The sequence below is a fragment of the Tasmannia lanceolata genome, unplaced genomic scaffold (assembly GCF_043159265.1).
Source record: "Tasmannia lanceolata isolate RefF3 unplaced genomic scaffold, GAP_Taslan_0.1 ptg000005l, whole genome shotgun sequence".
NCBI lineage: Eukaryota > Viridiplantae > Streptophyta > Magnoliopsida > Canellales > Winteraceae > Tasmannia > Tasmannia lanceolata.
This window is the reverse complement of record NW_027518682.1, coordinates 6,835,808-6,854,819: the sequence shown is the minus strand read 5'-3', so window position 1 is coordinate 6,854,819 and position 19,012 is coordinate 6,835,808. Positions and strand designations below refer to the sequence as shown.

General features: G+C 37.0%; 1 protein-coding gene across 1 annotated transcript; it reads right to left on the bottom strand.

The window, feature by feature from the left end:
* Positions 1-2,084: 2,084 nt before the first annotated feature.
* Positions 2,085-18,223, bottom strand: LOC143877291 (lipid transporter). The gene is made up of 14 exons (XM_077379275.1): positions 18,018-18,223; positions 17,831-17,910; positions 16,740-16,834; positions 15,534-15,694; positions 14,731-14,882; positions 8,220-8,338; positions 7,713-7,877; positions 7,415-7,485; positions 5,281-5,352; positions 4,006-4,143; positions 3,778-3,933; positions 2,961-3,013; positions 2,687-2,868; positions 2,085-2,559 (listed from the first exon to the last, which is right to left on the bottom strand). The coding sequence occupies exons 1-14, from the start codon at positions 18,070-18,072 to the stop codon at positions 2,499-2,501; spliced, it is 1,560 nt and encodes a 519-aa protein (XP_077235390.1). The 5' UTR covers positions 18,073-18,223; the 3' UTR covers positions 2,085-2,498.
* Between the last annotated feature and the right edge of the window lie 789 nt (positions 18,224-19,012).

Sequence of the window (19,012 nt, the reverse complement as noted above, 5' to 3'; positions counted from 1 at the left end):
TAAAGGACCGTACGTGACGGACTTTAACGCTTTTTAATGTGAATTCACGTTAAAGTGGCGCGAATTATCCTTCAGGGGGTGCGAATTTATCATTGCCCTTTACCCCTTTGTCTGCTAAAGGAAATAAATTCATTGCCAGGAAGGGGGATGAAAATGCTAGCAAATTGGGTGAGAATATGGTTTTCCTTTTGGGGAGTGCCTTGGACCATTGTTTCAAGACAGATCAAATGTAACCAAAGCAAATCATAGTCGACTCGGCACGACTCGGGCGAGTACTCGGTTGAAAGCAACGGAGTACTCAATGAATGCGGTCATAATCCAGGAAAGACACAAGTTTTGATTGACTTTGAAGGGCAAAACACGGACTTCGACAAGAACACGGGCAAGGTAAAATGGAGTTGACTTAGGGGAGTTTCACAGGGAGGGGGGAGTTTTGAAATTACACCTTAGACTCCACATGAGGAGTGTCATTCACTTTTACCATCAAATGGTAAAAGTCAAATTTTGGATCCCTTCCCGAATGGACATCTGATACGAAAAAATTACTACTAAATTCATCTGTTTAGTTTTACTTGGCGTAACCTTAAACAAGGATTGATGGATCAAGGGATTAAGATCATCTGATCAAGGTGCGTTCAATAGATTTGACCAGACTTATTGTCACTGTTAGGATCAACATATCTGTTAAGCCACTTTTGTATACCCACAAGATTTAGATTTGGATTTCTCACATTTGCAGTTGAGATTTGGAACTAGCTCAGATCCTTAGATTTCCAAATCAGCTACAATGGTGAAAAAAAAATCCGATTTTCAAATCGGTTATGCAAGATATCATTTGGAAATCAATATTTGTGGCAATTACCTTTACCCTCTGTGCTCTTCAACCTTGCTGCAGCGGCAGCGAGACATCCCTCCCTCCCTCCCTCTTCCTCTCTAGCGTGCAACATGAGCATGAGGATGATTGATGTATTTTGTATATACAAAGCTCAAATCCAAATACAAAAACATGAGGTATCCAAAACACTACCCATTAGTAGCTTTCAAATTTACAGGGGCCTATTTTGTTTCTCCATAAAACAAAATATAATATCCGAATTCCATTTTCCGTTGTTTGTTTCAATGAAAATTAGGCATAAAACAATTTGGTTGATTGTAATCATTTTTTCAGTCAATTGCTATTTTTACGCTTGTGGGCCTAAGTTAAAAGCCGCGACTTACAACCTCAAGGGCACAAAGGGAAGTGCTTAGACTTCCATCAACAGTAGAAGGTGTCTCCAATGAGAGATGATTTTTTCGCCCCCTGTAGGATTATGCGCCCCCCTTGTCACGTGAATTGTGGCAGGCTTTAAAGCTTTTTTACGTCAAATCACGTGATCAAGGGGGCGATAATCCAACAGGCGGGTGAAATAATCATCGCCCTTCTCCAATTTGTGAACGAAGTTCCCCGAATGAAACTCTATCAATTCAAGGGTGGATTGACCGAGGACTAATTTCTTGTGGATTATTGTCATGTAAGATGGTAAAGACTCAAATTCAAGGGTGGATTGACCAAGGGCTAATCTACAAGAGCTATTATCCGACTTCTGTGCTGCATTTGAAGAGCCAAGGAAACAATACACTGGTTCAGCATCTCCCATTCGAGCAAAAATTCTCAAGCAACTACATGAAAGCCCAAATGCAGGTCAGTTGAGGTACCATACGACCCTACAAAGAGTTAAAACTTAAAACTAATTTCTTTTGGCATGAGATGAAGTCGTTCGTTCAGAGGCTTATCGAGTAATGCGACACACATTAGCACAACAAAGGCAAAAATGTCACCATTTAACAATCCCTAACAAGATATGACCTAAATTTCCATGGAATTTATTAATAGGTTACGCACATCGAACGGTTGAGATGTAACCGCTGTGCTGCTGGATTGTTTGTCAAAGTGCTCATCATGTCATTCCTTCAGCTACTATTGTTGCTCGGTTAGTTATTTTCCATTGTCAATTAACGGGACCTAACATTCACAAGTTCTTCTTGGCAATAACAATTCAAATTGCAGGGTACCCAACATTCACAAGTTCGGCCTATCATCCCAATTTGACAGTCAAAATCAGTCTATGCCTCTGAGAATTATTTGAGGTGTTTTACAAAAGTTTGACACAAGGAACGAGCTAGATTTGCTATCACTGACAGAACACTGATCCATCCCATCAGATTTTGTCCGTATTACAAGCTAAAAGTAGGCTTTTTATAAGCTAAAACCTGGATTTAAAGATTCTCAAAATCTTTAAAATTGTGGTATTACAGGGGTTCAAGCTGTGAAAGACGTGATGAAGGGATGAGATCAAATTTCAAAAATTCTAAAAAAATCTGGATTTTACAATTTAGAAGTTTGATTTTGTAAGCTAAAACCTGCGTGGTTGATTTTACATATTAGGGATTTGAAGTTAAAAATCCCATAGAAAAATGATCACAAACTCACCATCAATAATAGAAATGGGTCATTTCTCTTACTCTGCGTGGTTGCGCAGACGGAAGATTCTGTTGATGAAAGGCCTTTCACGACGGTATCTATTTGTAAAAAACAGAAAACACAAATAAGTACCTCGAGATAATGATCTAACATGTATATGGATGGAATAATATCCCTACTAAATAAAAGAGAAAGAAATGAACTTCAAGTGCAAAAGAGATATACATCACAATGGAGGATATGCTAACGCAGATCAAGCCAATGCCGACGTGAGTGATCATGGTCCGCCAGAAGTTTTCCCGATCAAGAAATAATCTTTCAGAAATGAGAGTCACAGCACCTGATAGAAGCAACACTTCCCACCCAGATGGCAAGCAACGGCGGAAAGAAAAAGAGGGAGGAGAGTCCTGTGGAAAGACCAAACAGGCAAAACATATGTCAATCTGACCAAAGTTTGTTCACATAAAAATGAATATCTAAGCCTAAAGAAGTTACTTACCTGGAAATAATGTTTGATGAATATTGCTGAGTAAATTATCCTCAGCATCATGTCTTAAGAATGTCAAGATACAAAAGAGCTTGCATTTATTTCTTGACAAATATATTTGATATCAACGAATAGGATTACAGCTTGGATTCCTAGGACCCAAAATGAATTTTCTATGCGATATACAGCGGAGAAGGCAATACTCGTAGACATCAAGGTTATTACAGGAAGCAACGACAAGGGCATCAAATGTTTCTAATACACCATTTTTATCAAAGAACTAGAAACAGATTTGAAGGGGAAATAAAACCATGTCTTTTTTATAGAGATTTCAAAACAATGAACCACATACAGATTTGCAGTTTCCTTTTTTTTGAAAGATATAAGATTTGCGGTTTCTCACAAGTCCAACAAACGTAAACTTGGGGACAAATGTCAAGTTTCAAGATAGAGTTACAAACGGAGAGTCTGGGTACCCTGAGAAAATCCAGGTCTACTGTATCTTGGCAACAATTAGTGCCACCTACATATCATTGCCAAACCTTTTAACTGTGTTTTGCTTGGCGAACCTAAAATACTACTAGAACTAACCTGATAATATCACTACCTGCAGAAACGGAATACTATTGGACATCAGTAACTTTATTGTGATAAGATGAAAGATACTATCATCGAATGAAATTATGCCAAAAATATCCAGATACTAGATAAATTTCATAAATAAGACAGGCATATCTCACGGAATTTTTTTTCTTTCGTTTTTTCCTTTTTTGATAAATTATATAGCAAGGGGAAATTGAAACACATAAATTTATAATAAAAAGGATACTTAAAAAATTAGCACCAATTAATCCAACTGCTCCAGCAGATCGAACCAGCAGAATATTCATTACTATGTATATCCCAGAGAATAAGAGCAATGAATCATTTGACTTTTTAAGTTGGCTCTCATTTGCCACAGCATGCAGAAATGCTTCCGATGTTCCTGTAACATCATAAGGAATTCAATTTTCTCGTGGCACCATTGATCAACAAAATGAAGGGAGGGGTTACTAACCATTCATAGCCAAAACAGTGACATAAAAACAATAACAACGAAGAGCAACAGGAGCTTCTCCATCACTCCATTTTCTCCCGTACAATAGCCTAATGAGAGCATAAGAGTAGCTTGGACCAAATGCCGTGACCACAAGACCTACAACAAATAAATTTAAAATTAAACCCTTTATATGATTATCGGTCAAATACTAATTCTAGTGGCTTCAAAAATAGTTTAAAATAAGATATCCTAGTGTACATTATGAAAAGAGTTAGCAGCAGCTCAACGTGCATGTAGAAATATAGGCATATGTACCCATGCATGTATTGCATGCATACATGCATACAGGATGCATATAATTCTATGATTTGGCCGACACTTTGAATTTATTGCCTACTCACGTGTCCTGCCGTGTCCGACACGACACCCGTGTCCACACGTATCCACACTCCTTTGGACACTTTTACTTGTGTGGCTGGAAGTGATGTGGGTGTGTGGACATGTTTTTGTACTGTGTCAAGTGTGACATTCTGTTTTTTTATTGAATATTGTGTTTACCTCATTTAGACAACTCGTATCCATGTCAAAACTGGACACACGAATCCATAACCACAAATCATGATTACGTATTCTTTCTATTTTAGCCGTGTCCCCGTTTCTAAAGTTTGGGGGTTTGCCATGTCCGTGTCGACGACACGCGACACTCGTGTCCGTGTCCACAAATCATAAGATATAATTGCTTATCAAGTTGCACAAGAACTTTCATCCATCCAATACTCTGGTCCATGCTCTACTTTGAAATAGATTTGGCTTGCACATATTTGATCACATCTTTGATTTCCATGCAGTGAAGCACTTAGAAGTCGAATCAGGCAATTTCAAATCAAAAGAAATCATATTTGACAAAGAGAGTTTCTCTATTTAGATGAAATTTATAGGCTTTGAAAAAAATAGGACTCCATAACTAAATTGAGGCTGCGATGATTTTTTGGGCACACCCAATCTATGTCAGGGCCCATCAAATGAATGGTTTGCACCACCCAAACAATGTGGGCCCCACTCTGTTTCTGGTCGACGAACCAGATAAGTTATCCGGTTGGTCAACCAGAAACCCTTTTTCGTTACTATTGTTCTAGTATTTAATTCTTGAGTGAGAAAACCAGATGAGGTGGAGCAACATATGTTGGTTTGAGCCCTAACGTTTCAGTATCCCTAGAATTTTAATCACGACTACTGTTCAGCATCATCTTCACATGCTAAGGAAAAATGTGGTAATATCAAGGAAAAGCATACCAATCAAGACAACAAGCTTTAGGGCCTCCATGAGGGAACTCCCTAACCTCATTTTATTATGGGAGTATTGACCTGTCAACAAAGAAGATAAAAACCATTGAGTAAGCAAAAAACAGGTCTCATGTAATTTATGAGGCATTGTATTCATGTAATTTATGAGGCATTGTATGTACCATTCAAAAAAAATGAGGCATTTTATGTACCATGCATATGGCAAATTCCTATAAATATTGTCACAAGAATGAGGTGTCTGGATTTGCACCAAAACTAGAAAAGAATGAACACTGAAAATTATGTGACATGAACACTTTAAATGGATGTTAATGGATGTTGAACTTGTGTCCAACACTTACAATTTGAAGCTTAAATAGCCAATACCATGATGTGCCAACGTATCATTCAAAAAAACCATGGTGTACCTAGGTAACATATATTAATAAATCTTAAGAAATTATAGGCATGCTCCACCAGTGAACAATTACTAACACCCATGAAGACACCTTTGCAGCCCTCCACCAATGCCACTACCCTGTTTGTTGAGCAGCACATCACCATATGCAAGGGAAAGAGAAAGAGGAGATGAAGAAAAAAAGAAGGCCGACTTATATGCTGATTATCTTGCTCATTTGGGGGAGGCGATCTTGTTGTTTGATTATCTCCCACCTGGAGGATCCTCGTTTTGTGCCTTTTCTATTATATTTTCCTTTTCAGTTTTTCTGTTATCTCTCTTTTCAGTTTGAGCCGGGTAGATTCTTTCACCTTCTTCATGAAAATTTTCTAAAGGATTCATTAGCTGACCCCAACTAGTTTGAGACAAAGGCTTAGTTGAGTTGAGTCTCTTTTTCGTTTTGTTCGGTGTATTTAACCGCCTAGGTTGCTAGGCACTTGCCCTTCTTTTTACTAAATTTATTCACCATGCAAAAAATAAAAATAAAAGAACGCTGGCATGACATCATCACTGGACCCTCCGCTATTTGTTTGCGCTGAAACTTGGATTTCGTGTCCCTTTATTTCCAATTTACTGACATACTTTTGGGGGATTTTCAGAGTAATTTTAAGTTGGTCTCGTGAGGCCATTTTGCATATGTTTGTACTAGTAGGATATTGTGTCAAAAGGCTTTGCAGTTTTAGTAGGTTTGGGGATTTTTAAAGTTGGTTTCTAACTATAGGGAGGTTTACTATGATTGTTAGAAAAGGGTTAAAATTGCTCAGAGCTCAAGTTATAGTTTTAGGAAGGTAATTATCATCTTTTTTGTGGAACTAAGTGCAGCTTTTATGTGTTCTGACTTCTGAAATTTTATAGAACTTGAAGATAATGCAGTTGTTCTTTTATAATAGTGATTCCAATCTCTATCTTTTGTTCTCCCATTTGATTTGGATTAATTCTAGCAACCTTACTTCAGCTGCCTTTTGAATGTTGATATTTCTTCTGCATTAGTTGCTTCCTGTCTGCACTCCTATACCTTCTGGCATTGCCATTGCCATCATCAGCACTGCTTATGCATGCGGTAGTAATGCCACCACAACCACAACCACCTCTATCACTGCCACCTCTATGGGCAGACAAAATCCCTTCAATGAAGGGTTTAATATGAAGCTAAAGCATCCTATTATGAGAGTTCTTTGATTACTGCAAATCCTCCTTTTCTTGTAGCCGGGAAAAAACTCAGTAATGGAGGAGTTTCACCACCTAGAGAACACACATGGGGATTTTGGCTACCAGATGCCCCTGACAAACTACTTTTAAACAATCACTTTTCAGCAATGAAAATCAAGAAGAAACGAAAAGAAGAAAAACACGATAAAGGAAGTCGGTGAGGTGGCGTATATAGAATAAGGGGAGTGACGAATGCACGCATGCACAGATAGAGGAGAAGATGTGTTCATGGTGGGTGCGACATACAAAATTTATACTGAAACTGAACTTTATTCCCATTAAAACACACCTGTAATATTTTACTTAATACTCCAACTTCATATAAATTTAACAAAATTTAAGTTGGATTCAATATGTGCACGTATCACAGTTAACATAGTGTAGGTTATACCAACAAATACAAGCCAAACATTGTTTAATTCCTGAGAACAAGACCAATGAGTATGATAAAGAGAAACTGAAAGAGTAGAAATTAACCTGATGCAAACCTTGCAAATGTAGAATAGGAACTTTCTTCAAAAGGATGGAATACCAACCTGACAACTAAACTGCCTGAAAGTACAATTGAATGTTAAACATATGAAAAGAATAATAACTAGGAATTTTTTTAATAGATAATAATAACTAGGAAATATTGGATCAATGTTCATATCATTCATTCCAGGTCAATCAAACTTTGCAAATGGTGACAGCCACAACAGCATCATAACACATCTAGCCAAGAATCGACCAGGAATTTGTCAAATTTAAGCCTTAAGATATTTGGACAGACCACTTGCCTAGTTTGTCTACAAGGCCATAAACGGCTTGGTTATATGGTGTATCCAACCACACAAGAATCAGCTTTTCTCCTTCTTGAAGAACCAATTTCCGGATAGATTGTAGACTAAACAAAATACACATTTGCGAGAGCTTCTTGTCAAAGTCCATATTCCTTAGACTGCATTCAAGATAGATATGTGGATCAGTTAAAAAGGTACCTCTAAAAAAAGAATGAAAAACTTAGTATACCTATTAAAGTTAAGAGTAAATGACACAATTAGCTGAATAAAGAGAAGATTACAGGACACCCCAAGCAAATGTAACTTTGGGCATGACCCAGAAAATGGTTTTTTTTTTTTTTTTTAATGGCAACCCAGAAAATGTATCAAACACAGAACTGAACAGATTTGTGAAAATAGTAAAGAGGAAATACTAATGGCACACCATCAGTAGGGAACTCCAAAAATGTACCAAGGTAGATAATAAGCGCAACTAGAATATATAAAACGTAACACTATACCTGAATGGAAAAAGATCAGAACTTCTGGACTTGCGAAAGAGAATGAAATAACCCCAATAGCCCAAGAACAAGCAAGCACCGTATGCAGCCTGTGATAAAGCAAATGCGGTCCCTTTCTCCTGAAAGAAAGATTTTAATGTTGCTAATCAGCCACCATATGTATTGGAAGTTTACAAAAATCATCAAAATGCAACAAAAGAATTTGTTATCCCATGCCCATATAAAGTACAGAGTGACAATGAGCTGTGAAACAAACCACCCAAATTCAGATATATAGCTTCAGTGAATCTGATGTTTACGAGTAGAGAGCATACTGTAGAATAGAAAACTAGGAGACACATGGTACTAATCATACAAAGGATCATCATTATGGAAAATATCTTCAGTTTTGGCACATAAAATATTCAACACTGGGAACACATCTATAACATCCCTACGCCAAAACATACAAAGTCAAATCTATTTTATGAATACAGAACAATGAATTCATAGTATGTTCTTTCAAACAAAAAAATGAATTCATATTTCATAGTGTGAGCCGACATGTCTCACAGATATTCAATAAATATCCAGAAACCTCATATGGCTTTGGTAGGCTGGAAATTTTAGTGACCACTTAGCTTCCATGTCATTCAACATGGGAAACTACAAAAACATAAGACATTAAATTTGATCCATTGATTATGGCATCAGTACTTGGACTCAGAACTTCGCTGAGCAAATCAGTTTGGCTGGGAGCCAAGCACCAAACAACAAAAATTTGGCAACTATTTGATTTTTTTTTAAAACTCATCCATGTTGATCGTTGAGGCAGCAAAATTCACCAAATTTTCATAAAATTGCTGTGTGAGTGGTCATCTCACATATTTCTAAAACTTGGCCAAGTTTATTAACACACTTGATTTTTTTCATAATCACTTCAATTGTGGCGTTGTTCTAGCACTCATTCACAATGCTTTGCTCCCGTATTATTCAACAGTCCCTTTTGCCCTGGTACACTACCATTTTCTTCTCTTTTCCGGATCTCCCCATCCTGCCCCTACCAATCTTTTTTATCCTGGTCAGTCTTCTTCCTTTTTTTTTATAATCACTTCAATTGTGGCGTTGTTCTAGCACTCATTCACAATGCTTTGCTCCCGTATTATTCAATAGTCCCTTTTGCCCTGGTACACTACCATTTTCTTCTCTTTTCCGGATCTCCCCAACCTGCCCCTACAAATCTTTTTGATCCTGGTCAGTCTTCTTCCTTTCCTTCTTACCAACTTCTTTTAATTTTTTTACTACCATGATTATTTTTATTTTTCATAGTGATTTTAATTTACTTGGTCAAGCTGCCAAGTTTTCATGGACCTAACTGAGTTGAACCAGGGAACTCAAAAGACCAAATTCGAGTTGATTATTTTTAACGTAGTAATATTCTATTAAGAAGAAAAGAAGAAACAGCCCCGCCAAGGTGGTCATAGATGGAGAGCAACAATACAAGAAGGCAAAAACAACTCACGATATAGGACACCGCAATAGAGGAAAAGTATCGTTCATATGGAGCACAAACCCGAGAAACCCCACTACGAGTGAGCTTCATCTGCCTCTACATTGGCTTAAGGGAGGGTATACTAGGAGGAGATCCTTTGCCCCTCGATCCAGTCAAGAAGTTGATTTGGTTTTTTAAACAGTTTAAACCCATGTTTAAGAGCTTGGACTCGGATGAGAACTCGGACAAGGCAAAAAGGAATCAACCAGGGATTTCCAAAGATTGATGTGGTCAGTGTTTCATTAACTCGAATGAGTAAAGAGAGTTTTTGATCGACTTGGTACGGCAAAACTCATACTCGGATGAGAACTCGGTTAAGTTAAAAAGGAGTCGACTCGATGATGGACTCTGGCAATTTTTAAAAAGTGGTTGAAAAAAGTTTACAACAAATGCATGTGTGAAGCCTTCACAGCAAAACATCACAGATTACTGCGCAAACCAGGTAAAAACAACAATCTTACTCATAAATCATGCTATTTAATAGGATCAGAATTATCATGGGCCAAACTTGTAGAAATAAAATGGATTTCAGAAAAAATCTCCACAACTCAGTGAAATTTTGAGGTGCATGAGATTTAAGGACTTCACACAATTTGTATTTAAAGAAATAAGTAACTAGAGAAATTCTGTGAATCATTCACGTCATCCTAAAATGATCAAGAAGGAAATGGTAGTATGGGGCCCCATGCTTCCATCCACGATCGCTAAAAGAAGGGGCAAGAAAAAAGTCAAAAACAGCATCTGGATGCAGAATGGTTTGAGGACAAGTAAACAAGAAAGCTATATCAAGCACAGGTAAACCAAAAAAACTACATAATGTACAAGTTACCTAAGTAACCCAACCGAACCAGATGACAACAAAACAAGAGATAACTCCATTGGAAATAGTACGCTTAATCCATGTATGCTACAAGGGAAGAGAAAAAATGGAAATGTATATACCAGAAGGAGAATAGAATCCAAAAGGGGAATGGAATCCTCAGAGAGCCATCAAGGCCAGGCAATCTTTAGAAGCTGATGTGCTCTATCAAAGACAGGAACTACAGGTGGAAGTACATGACTCGGAAACCTTTTGCATGTTTATGGAAGTAAAAATCATAGCACATAAATGTTGGCGCTCGGACACCTACTGCCCCATGGTGAATTTGTGACCACAAAAAAGAGAAGTGATGATGGCATGGAACAACAAGGTTCTCCAATCAACATTGTTATAACAGACTAACAAGCCATCAACGACAATTTTTGACCAGATCGTTGGCTCTGAATTCGAAGACCTGATCCTCTAATTCATTCGTTTCAGGAGTTGGTGCCAAGGGGTAGTCTCAGGTAGACAGTTTCAATGGGGCATAGACATCCCAAAAGGTAACAGAGCGAATTTTGATGGCAGCAATAATTAGCAACCACTAATTATCAGAAGGAAACGCTGAAAACCATTAAGGGTAGCCGCTGGAAAGCTTGTGACTGGAAAATTGAAAGGCAACTGATGAGTTTCACTTCAAATCACGTGAAAAATCATATTGCTTTAGCAGGCCTTGAGTTCTAATCCATATCCCACCTCTCATATACTGCAAGGACAAAAACTAAGTTTTATGACCGTGCAAACTTTGGAATGTCTAGCCAATGCCTTTCAACTCCAATCATACTTTGGAAGGAGCCACTTGATCTGGTTCCTACATATTAAATCACTGATCATTATCTCCCACTACTCTCCAACAAAAGAGAACAAGGAAGCCTGGAAGGAGTACCTGTAAGCAGTAACTTGGAGCAGAATTTCTTAAACGACAAGTTGGAAGTCCCACCAGTTCCAAGAAGAGGCATGCCGATATTTGAGCAATAAATTTCAAACATCATTGCCGTCAACCTGGAACATTACATTCAATTAACAGTGAAAATATATTTAGAAATCTGTTCAGTCTTATTGTTCATATTTCTGTACATATCTCTAAGTTAATGACAGTGAAAACATCACAGAAGCAACCGTGGTTAGCAGTACGGTAGATTATTTGGGCAAAGCGGAACAAGGCTTTATTACTAGAGGCTAGTATAAATTGCATCGTTCATATGTATATAACTCCTGACTCGTGAAGCATTTATGTTAAAAAAGAACTTGACGGGCAATATAAACAATGTAGTTCATTACAAGCCTTCCCAAAAATATGCATATCACTCCTAATTTGTACCCCTGGAAAAATGCAAAGTTGAGATTCATTCTCACACTGCATTTGAACACAACAAGCATCTATGTAAATATTTTTACAGCACCCATGAATAGCAAAAGAAGGAGAGGTAGGAACAAGATGCTAATTTGAAAGTTTCTCATGCATTAATTAATAATTAATGAGCACTCCAAGGGAGAGCAAGCCCATTTGTGGGAGGTGAAGTTATAAATATGTACAAACTAGGTGGAGAACTTTAGTAATGGAAACCAACCAATAAAAGATGTGTTGAGGAAGATGGTGATGGTTGAGTATTTTGAAGGACTTGCACTTCATGATTACCGTTGATTTTTATGTGCTTCATATTCTAAGCCTATGCTTAGTTAAACAAAAGTGGCCAATAAGGGCAAGCTTTTTATGGTGTTCTCATAAGAATCCGTTTCTTTCGACATAAAATGGACATAAAACAAATTTTACACCCATTTTTACACTACAAAAATGGGCATAATTTTATTTTTTTATGCCCATTTTACGTCAAAGAAACAGAGCCTAAGGGGCCGTTTGGATACGCGGATTTTAGAATCCAGGTTTTTAGTTTGAAAAAAGTGTAAAAGAGGGTTCATGATCAAGCAGTTGTATGCTGTCCTGACAGCGTTTGTTGGATTTTAAGTGAGAAATTCAGGTTTTAAAAATCTCTCATGCATCCTGAGATTTCTAAAACCTGGAAATAGGGGAGGATCTGCTACTCTCTTGCTGTCAGAAAGAAGGGCAAGAAGTCAAAAACGACGGCTGGCCCGCTTCTTCTTGTCTCCGCTACAATTTTGAAGAAATCCCAAATTCTAAAATCCGCGTATCCAAACGGCCCCTAAATGTTTGGGACAAGCAATTAATCGATATCTTGACCTCAAAGATACCTGGGTAATGTCACAGACTTCTCATCAATATAAGTAGTTTATCAATTAAGAATATACAAAAATAATCCCATAACGGCATATTGTGTTTCCTGAGACCCTCGATTTCTCTCCATTCAAGGGATATTTTGAAGATCATGTAAGATAATGTCGTTATAAATAAATAAAAAAACTGTCCATTAGAATGACCTACAACTAAAGAATAGGATCAAGTACATCAGTCATCATCATTTCACAGAAAAATTACTCGCTTTCAGGTTATGGGAAATTATAAACGGATCTATTTATTACAAAAAGATGAGTTGCCAGTACCAAAAAACATTCTCTTACTAAACCAATGAGAATACAACAATAAGTTAAAAGAAAAAAAAAAAAGAAAAACTACAAAGAAATGTGGAGAAAACAATGAAACCCACAGACCTTGTTCTTGGACAAAGAGAAGCATATAGGAGATCCTTTTGCTGATTCCAAAATGTATAAAGAGGAATGCTAGGCTCAAGCGCATAAATAGCCGCTTGAGACTACACGACCCATGATTCGTTCCCGTGTGTGACGTGGTTTGTTTTTTTACGGTTTCTATAGCTGGCCCAGCTTTTATGTTTTTGACTGACAGCTTGACAGCCGTTGAGAAAGCATTTATTGATTCAACAAAAAGGAAAGAAACGAGATGATAAAATACATCCACATTCAACATGAAAAATACAAGATGAAACCTTGTTTTTGTGTGGGACGATCGTCCTATTATTGCATAAATCCTGTTAGAATTTTACTACATACATTCAGCATGAAAAATACAAGATGAAATCTCGTTTTAGTGTGGGTTAAATTCAGGTTTGATCCATGATCAATAGAAAATTATTTATGTAGAGTTTTAATTTAATTTTAAGAGGAGATAATAGAGCATGTTTGATGGTTCTGTTTTCTCAAAATTTTGGTCTGATTTCATGCCCTATTTTTTGTGCTATTTCAAGCACTGATTGGAAACTTATTGCATTGGGCCTTACAACACTTGAATCAAGCATAAACTGAAATAGATGTCCTCAATCTACTGAAACAGAACTGAACTTTTATTAGATGGTCATAAGGACTGGAATTTCTGTGTGGTTTAGTTTAATATTCATCTTCTTTCTCCCTCCTTTTTGTGTTGCTTTAATAACGACTTTGGTTTATCAAGAAAACCTCACAAAATCGATTTATGATGAATTGTTTTGAGCAAGAATGGAAGCTTCAAATACTAAGTTTTTGAACTGTTCTTGCAACAGTGTATGTGTGGGAAGAAATTCTCGGTTTTGAGATTGTTACAGAAATGATTTTTTATATGAGGCTTTTGAAAGATAATGGAAATATGTTTCTCTGCGCTTGAATTTATGAATTACTTCAATGAAAAATGGAAAAATTCAAAATTTGCTAGATCCCCCTCTCTTTGTTTTCTTCTCCTACGCTGATGTATAATGGTTAGTTTGAAGTGGGAAGTGATCGTGAACAACTTCAACATCATCTGTTTTTCTGATCATCAGAAAGCATTGAACCCCTCCTATAATCTGAAGCTCTACATTTCTTCAAGGGTTGAGAGATTGCGGAGAGGATGGGGATTGGTGGGGTTGCGGGACAGAGAAAGAGAGTACCGATCTTTACTGCTGAAAGCTGAAAAAGGAAAAATTGGAGCGACTTTATTATATCGTTTCTTTCCTTTTTATTGAATCAATAACAGCTGTCAGTCAGAAACATAAAAGCTGGGTGAACTATAGAAAACCATAAAAAACAGGCCACGTCACACATGGGAGCGAATCATGGGTCGCGTAGTCTCAAGCGGCTATTTACCCGCTTGAGCCTAGCATTTAATGATCCTCATGTATAAATCCATGATAGTGTGATGAACAAAGATATAAAATGGAGTGTGTTCAAGCATTTACCATGTTAGTTTGTGACACGATGAGGATATAAGTTGTCAAGCAACGAAAGAGTGTTCCCACGGTTTCAACTATCAATCGTAATTCAAGGAGAAACAAGTTCTGTGAAAGAATATACAAAGGTTCAGCCAATAGCTCCAACAGACAAGCAAATCCTGCCACAGGATTATCAAAACGTATTAGTTTAACTGATCCAAGGTTTGGTAAGAGGAGAAAGATAATATAAATTCAAAGGTTTAAGCAGGCCATGCAACCTAAAATTTTTGGGAAGACTTGGTACAACAACTAATTTACTGTTGTCACCAATATTTTTACAAAACAGATAGTTAAAAAAAGCAACCAAAAGATAGTAATCACGCTGGGGAAACCCTCAGCCTTGGTCAGTTACGGAGACAACTTCCTCAATGGTAACCAGGAAATTCAATTAAAAAGGAGAAACAAACAAAAGATCGAACCACATTCCGTTTGAGTTCGCTTTCGACTTATAATCGATTATTTATTACGATTCTCAAGCACGTTAAAATGGGGGCGAATGCATACTCTAGGGGAGGTGAAAATATCATCGCCCTACTTATAATTTCATGATAAGATCAGTAAACAATAGGTAAGAATGGATTTCTCTGTAATTCTTTCCCACTACTAAGCTTGGCAACACAAATGTTACATCCATGAACCGAGGTAAATTCTCCCCAAAAACAAAGTTCACAGTGTACATTGTCCCACACACAAATATACTCAAATGCTTAGATAACATTGTCGAATAAAAAAATGCAATATTTGAACATGAGGAACAAAGAAGGAATTACCATGAATCAAGATAGCTTGTGCATACGGATCAGAAAATTTAAGACCTTGCAACCAGAAGACAAATATGCAAGCCGCAGATGTAATAAATATTCCAATGGGAAAAGTCATCCAAGCTATTTTCAATATCCTTGGAGTGTTTTCTTCCATTTGAGTACCATCACTGTAATAAGAATGGGTAAGGTCTTTCAACGATGTATATTTCTTTAATAAAAAAGCCAAACATATTCAGCAGAAACAATAATTTCCATTTGAGGTTAACAGTCCGCCAAAGACATGTCGCAAAAAAAGAAATTTCTATAATGCATGAAAAGTGGCTACTGGCCACTAGACATTAGATGAGTGTATCAAGGATAAACCGAAACCAGTTTGATGAAGTATCCATTTATGACAATCGTGCATTGTTATTTTAACAAAAGAGTCGCACAGAATTTCCTTCCACTTCCTGGGGAAAACTCAGAAGGGATCTTGGGATGGCCAGTTTTGAGGGTGTCTTCCACGACAGGGAGACTCCAGTAGTGTTCACATTAGTTGGGCTTTCAAATATCACAATCACAAAAGTAGTTGAGACTGAAGCGCGGGACCATCATTTAAGACTTCCCCACTAAGGTCAGTTCTGACTTCTGACTAATTTGCACTCCTAGAGATTAGATTCCATCTCAAATTAGATCCATGATATTCTCATTAATGTTGCGTCCATGCAGTTTTATAATCACAGAGAAGAACTCATAATACCATCCAGCAAACCAATCGGTTATTCAGTATATTTGTCCAGTTCCCTTTATTAAGACAATCTTGATCTTTTACTTCCTTTTTTTTTTAATGGTGTCTTGATCTTTTACTTCTTATCTTTATTTAAGTAGAATTCTGTATTTGCCTGATCAAAAAATATTATCACCATTAAAACTTATAGAACATATACCCACAATCAATTAATGAACCTGGATTTTGATTTCAGAAATCCAAGATTCAACTTGCTATTGAAAAAGCCTTGGGAGCTGGAGTTGATGCTTTGACTAACCATTAGCTCCATAATTGATCAACAATGTGAGAGAAAGATGGCATGTGTTTGTAATTATAGAAATAGATTAAACAGTCACAATCAAAACTCATAAACCAGCAACCTTATAAAAGCATGAAAAAATAGAACAAGCAATGTCAGAATAGAACTATTTCAAATTGTCTTAATATGGGTTTGAAGGTATCACCATTGAATGTCCGACCGCATGCATGCACGCCGAAAGCCCTCCCTACTAAGAAACAATATACTTGTGACAAAAAGATGGAATTTTACTGCATAAAGCTGCATTGAAGTTGGAAAATATGATATGAGCCCAATTACAACAGCATCACACTTCAAAATGGAGTATAAGACGATAAAAATGAAGAAATCAACATATAATATATAATTGACATAAGCAAAAGAGCATCATAAAAACCTACAAGGGAACAATAACCAATCAACAAGGAAGGTATCAACTTCAGAGGGACAGGCGCTACATAATAAGGGCGAGAATACATTATACCAGTAGTCCACATTCATTTTGATCAAATAGATTTCCACATAAATTAGTTTTGGGTGATTGATCAATTTACATGGAAAACTATATCAAGTTATAAGACTATTCATTAGTTTTGGGAGTAAGAGTATTCTGCCTATGGCAGACTGAATTCGGTTTTAGCAGAAATGGAATTCTCAAGTTATCGAATTCTCTCTCTCAACAGTCCATTGAAAAGAGTTGCTTACTCTCCAACTGAACTCAGCTTACCAATAGGGGGACCGCGACCAAGCCTTCTAATGAAGTACTTCACTTTTAATATATTAGCTCATCATTGTATCCTTTACTTATATAGCACATGAAGCAAAGGTATCGTTTCAAACAAGAAAAGTTAAAAAAAAATCAGAGGTGTTTGCCATTTACAACTTGCGGGGAAAGCAGAATTAATAAAAACAATAGTTATGGAGAAATCCTTTACGTAGGGGATACAATAGTTACATTTATATAAGAAAAATCGAGACAGGGTGATAAAACGCAAGGTCTTCCAAAAGTGACACAAGTGTTAGAAGTGTGTTCAATTGATTCATATTGATGAACCTAGAAAATAGGGTTGAAGGTTGGCATCAATTATTTTTCCACAAATTGAATTATTCTTTGAATTTCCAACTCAATTTTCTAAAAAATGCTGATTCGAACTTGGATAATACAATTGGATGTGAAAATTGTGATAAAAATAGCACAATTGAAATCAAATTAAGACAAATTGTAATAAAAGAGAGAAGAAGAAAGAAACAATATACCGCATAGTCCTCTTCCGTAAGGCGCCGAATGATCCATGAATTGAAAGCGAATGGGATTCCCCTTGACAGGAACTGCGTAGCTGATGATGTTCCCAACAGATTGAAAAGATTAAAAAACAAAGAGATAGAAGAGAAGATTTATCAAAACAAAAAAATAATGTAAAATTGAATAGCATATGTAACGAACCCATCAGATATTTGAATGTGCGAGCCAGATTAATGCGGTCGATTTCTCCGGCCATTTTTCTACCTAAAAATCGTCTTTTTCTTCTTCGCAGAGTAGAAGAAGATTATAATTTCAGAAAGCTGGAGAAAATTAGGGTTCCGAGTTTCTCCAGAGGCCAGATTAGTAATCCTCGATTTTACGGAAGTTTCAAGGAGAAGGAATGACGTATTAAAGAGGCGCAAAATCTTACGCCTTGAATGATCTGAACCGTCTATATGATAGGCCTTGCTTTGTATATCCTTTTGACCGTCCATGCTCAGTAATCCAATGTTTTTTGCCATGAAAGATCCAGAGAAAGACGTGACAAATGATTTAATCTCAGCCCTTGGCAAAAAGTGAAAGGTTGATTATCCAGCGACGGAGGTGAAATATAAGAACTAGCTGTAGACTGTAGTTGATAGTCAGAAATTTTACATGGTGTAAGCCATTAGCGTCCAGTATTTTTCAAAAAGTACCGTTGAGCCGACACCATAGGATGATCCAAACCAACCATTTGATGGGTAAATAGGGTGGGCCCCAAAAATTATTACAATAGGATGATCGTAACCCTTCAACCTATATAGGGTTCCATAATATACTGTCCAGTATTTTTCAAAAAGTTCCGTTCAGCCGACGACATAGGATGATCCAAACCAACAAGGGTAAATAGGGTGGCCCTAAAATTATTACCATAGGCTGATCCTAACCCATCAATCTATATAGGGTTCCATAATATGCAGTTCCTCTATAGATCAGAGGGCTAGGATCATCCTATGGATTTGGGCACAACCTATTTACCCATCAAATGGACGGTTTGGATCCCACAGTGTTGCCCGTACAGTACTTCTTGAAAAAATTCTACACCATGTAAAAACCCGTTGAAAGTCTACTATTTTTAAGGTAGTGGGTTCTCACAGTAGATGTGGATGGCCAAATGTAGGGCTTAAATTACATGTGCTATTATTACACATGTTATA